The sequence below is a fragment of the Hyperolius riggenbachi genome, chromosome 5 (genome assembly GCF_040937935.1).
Source record: "Hyperolius riggenbachi isolate aHypRig1 chromosome 5, aHypRig1.pri, whole genome shotgun sequence".
NCBI lineage: Eukaryota > Metazoa > Chordata > Amphibia > Anura > Hyperoliidae > Hyperolius > Hyperolius riggenbachi.
In genome coordinates this window covers 40,885,893-40,891,892 of record NC_090650.1, presented here as the reverse complement: position 1 = coordinate 40,891,892, position 6,000 = coordinate 40,885,893, and the positions used below count along the sequence as shown (strand labels likewise).

The following is a 6,000-nucleotide window of genomic DNA, read 5'->3' as shown; positions in this document are numbered from 1 at the left end:
TTCTCATAATTCATTAATGACAGAAACTTCACCCCTCCATCTCTAAGACAGCCTCCGCCATGTTTCCCGAAGTCTTCCGAAGCTTTGGCCACTTTCACCTGCTTTCCACAGCCCACCCCCAGCCCGGCAGCCACCAATGCCGAGCTGGGGGTGAGCCATGGCAAGAAGGTCGGGGTGCCCACATCGCTTTGGAAGACTTTAGGAAGAAGAAACACCATGATGGCTTTACCAAGTAGGGGAAGGGGGTGGAGTTTCTGTCATTAGTGAATTACGGGCCAGCGGTTGAGTATTAACCCTCCCACCTGCTGATCCATGCAGCAATAATAAAGAGCCTTGCATCTTTAGATACTTGATTAGAGATGGTCAATGAGATGCTAGTAATTCTGAATTGATTCTATAGATTTTATACTAATTATATGCAAATGTATGCAACTTTAAAACAAACCAATCAAACGCAGCACACCATTTAACTTATTTTTTATCTGTTCCTTGCTTTCAGATGTGTTTTTCAGCCTCACAGGAGTTGACTCATTAAACATCAGTAATATAACCGTGCACACACAGCACACGGCAATTTTACCGTTACTTCTGTGCATAAATACCACAAGATGGGCTAGTAGCATAACCAGTGGTATTCCGGTACCATGACATGCGGTACTCCAGTAGTGTGACCGTTACTGCGGTAACCCACAGTGAAATCAACCTGGTGGACAGAATGCCTGCCTTATGCGCCAGTTATTCTTGAAACTGCAGTACAACAGGCTTCCTCTACTTGAATTCAGCCGGTAAGCGGGTCAGTCAGGGGTGATACAAAATAGGAAGAACAATAGATACCAGATTACATTCACCAGAATCCCTACATTACAGTAGAAACCATGTTTGTACATGAGGAGGCGGGGCTTGTAGATCACAGGAAGTAGGTGGTGAGCTTTTGTAAGACCTCAGCGCTGTTAACAGGAAGTAACAGGCAAAAAAGGTCTAACAGGAAACCTGAGCTCAATGGTAAGAAGAAATGTATACATACTTGGCCCCCACTTCCGGCTGATCGCTCCCTTGCATCCTCTTCTGCCTCCTGGATCCTCCGCTATGGCTCCTGGTAATCCAGCCAGTCTGGGTGTGGCCATGCCTGGCTGCTCACACACTCCCGTCGCCGACTGGCCGAATTACCGGGAGCCATAGCAGAGGATCCAGGGGACGGAAGAAGACGGTGATGGAGTAATCAGCCTGAAAGGGGCTGGAGGAAGCCCCGGGTATGTATACATTTCTTTTGATCTCGGGCACACTTTAAGCCTGTATAGATAGGTGCACAACTGCAGGAAAGAATAGTGGGTTTTTGAAAAGTTTGGTTCCCAAGACAGTACTTGTAATTTATACTAATGAACATATTTACTTGCAGATTTTGCCTAGTTGGCTTACTTTAAAACAGACCTTCATTTCTGTTCACCTAATGCAGTGACATTTTTGTCTTCGCAGTGTTCGCATCTCTTATACTTTCCATCCATTAGGTGGCGTTTGTCTGACAATGGAGGAGAGCGAACCCACCAATCAGGTGAGTGATGTGCTGCTTTAGCTATGACAACCAAAGCATTCTCTTACTAAGGAATATGGAGGCTGCCATCCCTATTGCTTTATAAACAATGCTATTTGCCTGGCTTCCATGCCCAGCTTTAGGCTTTAGTTGTTTTTGAGTCGCACACCTGCAATAAGCATGCAGGCAGTGGAGTCAGAGCAGAGTCACAGCATCTGATCTGCATGCTCAGGGCCCATTCACACTAAAGAGCAAAATGCTGCATATACCGGAACACAAGTAAACGCAAAAACGAACAGTAAGGGCTTGTTCACACTATCAGCATTTGCTAATTTTTTTAAAGAGAAACTCCGAACAAGAATTTAACATTATCCCAATCAGTAGGTGATACCCCCTTTTACATGAGAAATCTATTCCTTTTCACAAACACACCATCAGGGGGCGCTGTATGACAGATATTGTGGTGAAACCCCTCCCACAAGAAACTCTGAGGACCGTGGTACTCCTGGCAGTTTCCTGTCTGTGAACCTTGTTGCATTGTGGGAAATAGCTGTTTACAGCTGTGTCCAACTGCCAAAAAAGCATGCAGCAGCTACATCACCTGCCAGCAGTAAAAATGTCACCATGTAATAAATGTCAGAATGTAAATCAGGGATTTATAAGATTTTACAATGGACAAACACTGACTAAATTATTTATACATAATTATTGTAAAAATGAAGCACTTTTTTATTACATTATTTTCACTGGAGTTCCTCTTTAAAGAAAACCTGAACTGAAAATTAAAAATCAAAATAAACATACACAAGTCATACTTACCTCCTGTGTAGTCTACTCCGTCCTCCATTTTAAAAATGGCCATTACACCATAACAGCTTTCTGGTCAACACACTGTTAAACTGTAACATCGCCCACTTGAGCCATAGGGAAACGTGGACACATCAGTTCTCCTCTCAGCCGTAACTGACAGCAACTGACATATAACTGACAGCAACTGATATATTTCAATTCTGACAAAATGTTGTCAGAACTGGAAGGGATCATTGTCAGAAGAAAATGGTGAGCTTCTGAGAGGAACTGATGGCAAGGTAACTATGTAATGTTCATTTGAAGTTACCTCATGTGTTTATTTTAAATAATTTTACTCAGTACAGGTTCCCTTTAAGCGCTGTCGATTTTGGAAAGTGTGTGTGTAATGATTTCCCATGACAGTGTTCACATGTGAGCGTTTTGATTTTTATTAAAATCACAAATGCGCTACATGTACTATTTTCTGAGCGTTTTGGCTCAATGGAATATATAGGGAAATCGCAAAGTGCTTGAAAATGCGCTTTGTATATCGATTTCCCGAGCGCTTTCATGAATAAATACATTGTATTTATTTATTCACTTCCGGGTCAAAGAGTTCACTTCCTGACTTATGTCAGGAAGTGAAAAAATCTATTTCTCCACAAAAATGCTTAGAAAAGCGTTTTTCTAAGCGCAAGTCACAGGGAAAACTCTTCAAAAATCACAGTGTAAATCACTCGGCACTTTGCAGTGTTCTCCCCAGGCTCTTTTAGCTGGGTGCTCCACCCGGCTAGTTTTGATGAGCACCCGGCTGTCATCGGCTCACCTCCTCCTATTCTGTAAGCATAATTGCTCACAGAAGCACTGGCCCTGCATTCTCTCATCTCGCCCCACTCGGCCACTTTTTCATGCCACCCGGCTACTATTCCATGCCACCCGGCTGGAAAAAAATTCTGGGGAGAACACTGACTTTGTAATGTGAAAAAGGCCTAAATGCATCCTATGTTATTAATTGGATACACAAGACAAAACACAAATGCACAACACAATCGCGGGACTGCAAGTACAACGTCCTGACCTGCTGCATTTTCCCACAGCCGGATCACAAACGCAGCACAAAAGTCACAGATCGGATGCAATGGAAGCCTGTAGAGATGGTGTCCATTCCCACTAGGCTTCCCACCGCACAAAAATCACAACTGCCCCGTGGAAATTCAGCACTGCCATTTCCCCCTCGTCTCGTCCCAGAGACCAGGAAGCATAGGGCTTCATGTTGGTTTGCAACAGAACCAATGGGAACCCTCCTGCAAAAGAGAAAATTCTCATTGGCTCATGTGGACCAATGAGAATTCCCCCTGTTGCTAGGTAGGATTCCTGCTGGAAAGGAAGTACATCACTGGGATGCCTGGCTTCCCCGTCGTATTTGCCTCATTCCTCGCATGCACGCCACACTGCTGCCAACGTTTTTAAATTTCCGTATCGCCCATAGACTTCCATGCATTCTGCCTCCGCTGTGTTGCCGTGGTAGTCTGACAGTAATGCACTGTTGTTGTGGAAGGTCGGCAGCAATTCGGAAACTTCCGGTGCGATGCGGTTAGTGAACTGGCCCCCATAGACTTTCATTGCTGTTGCGCCCTACGTGCACAAAGGGTAATGCAATCAAAGGGTCCACGTGTAAAAGGGGCCTAAAGGGCAACTGACCTGAGGCATAAACAACGCCAATTGCCTGGCTGTTCTGCTGATCCTCTGCCTCTAATACTTTTAGCCATAGACCCTCAACAAGCATGCAGCAGATCAGGTGGTTTGACTGGGTAAGCTGCATGCTTGTTTCTGCCATGTGATTCAGACACTATTGATGCCAGAAAGATCAGCAGGATGCTAGGCAACCTGCATTGTTTAGAAGGAGATAAGTATAGCAGCCTCCATATCTCCTCTCAGGTCAGTTGTAATTTAAAGTGGACCTGAATTCTTGCACAGGACAGAAGGAAAACAGAGATAAATGCACCCTGTATGTATTTAGAGAGTTTAGCCTGTTTAATTCCCCCTCATTTGTGTCTAATCACCAGTTGTAATTTGATCTCTCCCTTGTGTCAGCTGACTGACACGGCAGAGATGGCAGATAAGTTCATTTGAAAGCACAGGATGTTAACAATATGTCTGCTTCCATGAATCAGGAAGTAGACACACTGCAGATTTATTGTAGGATTTGTATCAGCTGTAACAAAGACATTTTTTTGTTTAAAGGTAATTATGCTGTTGCTTATTAGAACAGAGAGGAAGTTCTGTGTTCAGGTCCGCTTTAAATAGCAGAAGTAGCCCTGTTTCATAGAGTCTTCTGTTCTACTTGGCCAAAGTTATTAGGACGATGTTTAGTTGCAGAAGTCCCGTTTTACACAGTAAGGTAAGATCTGGGCATGCAGATCACGGAGTTATTATCAGGTGCTGTACATTGCTTTATTATATGAGCTGAGCAGCGAGTGGATGTGCTGTACAGACAAGCGCAGATTAATCACACATTGTTTCCAGTCTGGATGCTTAATTCACAAGCGTCATGTGATTTATCCTAGACTTGTGCTTTATTTGTTGATAATCCTCTCTCTTTTCCATGATTCTTTCCCCAGGCAGGTTTATTACAACTGTTTATACTACACAGCTCATAAAACCACTACTGACAAACATTCATATCAAACGAAAGGTTGAGCGCTGTACATCAAGTGCTTTATATTTGCACTAACTGAAGCTTTTTGAAGGATTAGCTTTCGAGAGCACAGTCTCCCTTCGTCAGGCAGTTGCACTCTAAGAAAGCTAATCTTTCAAAAAGCTACTGTTAGTATAGATATAAAGTTAGAAATTTAAAAAAAAGTTGGAAGTTTAACTTATCTGGGGCTTCTTCCAGCCCCCTGGAGTCCTTCTGTGCCCGCACCATCATTCTGCGCCGACTCGGCAAGTCACGGGCAACTGTGCATGCCTGGCCGTGCACCTCCTCAGTCACTCAATGCCCGACCTCCCGCCCCCCTTTGTGTAAAGAAGCACCAGCCCTGCATTCTCTCATATTGTCCCACCCGGCTACTATTTCATGCCACCCGGCTGGAAAAAATTCTGGGAAGAACACTGTACTATGCATTTCACATACCACTGCTGAGTTGTATGGAGCTCATAGTCATGTTATTGATGCTAAGTCAGCAATTCAGATTTAAAATTCAGGTCCAAGAGCAGTTAGAACTTGTTGAGGTTTTTATTGCTTATTTTTTTTTTTTGTAACTCTATTTTTATTAAAAGGTATATAAATGAATAGAACATGCTATACAGATAATAACAAAAAGGAGTACAGCGAAGTCATATAAAGATGCATCAAATGACAACTTCTTCTGTCTGGGATTCACAGACACTAACATGTGTCAAGCTAGGAAAGTCTGTCACCCGTATGAATCCCAAGCTTTTTTTTTTTTAGAGAAAAAAGAAAAACAGGATAAAGGAAAAAAAAGAAAACAATCATAGCTGTTGTACTCTGAGACAAATATGCAAGTGCATCATATAAAAAGTGTCCCATGGCTTTGCTGAGAGCATAGAAATTGCGGAATTAGTCATAAAAACGAGTCTTTAGTATATACCCTAGAGCAGAACTAAAGGGAGTGGAGCTAACAAGTAGAAGAGTGAGGGGAGTGAGATGGGGAGGGGGGTGC

At 43.3% G+C, this 6,000-nt stretch overlaps 1 protein-coding gene across 3 annotated transcripts in view; it reads left to right on the top strand.

Moving 5' to 3' along the window:
• The first annotated feature begins 714 nt into the window (after nt 1-714).
• STEAP1 (STEAP family member 1) overlaps nt 715-6,000 on the top strand; it is a 46,210-nt gene continuing 40,924 nt past the window's right edge. For all 3 annotated transcript variants that reach the window (XM_068238574.1, XM_068238571.1, XM_068238570.1), the window contains exons 1-2: nt 715-785; nt 1,474-1,549. In XM_068238574.1, the coding sequence (XP_068094675.1) occupies nt 727-785; nt 1,474-1,549 (135 nt within the window). In that variant the 5' untranslated portion in view covers nt 715-726. The remainder of the gene's footprint in view (nt 786-1,473; nt 1,550-6,000) is intronic.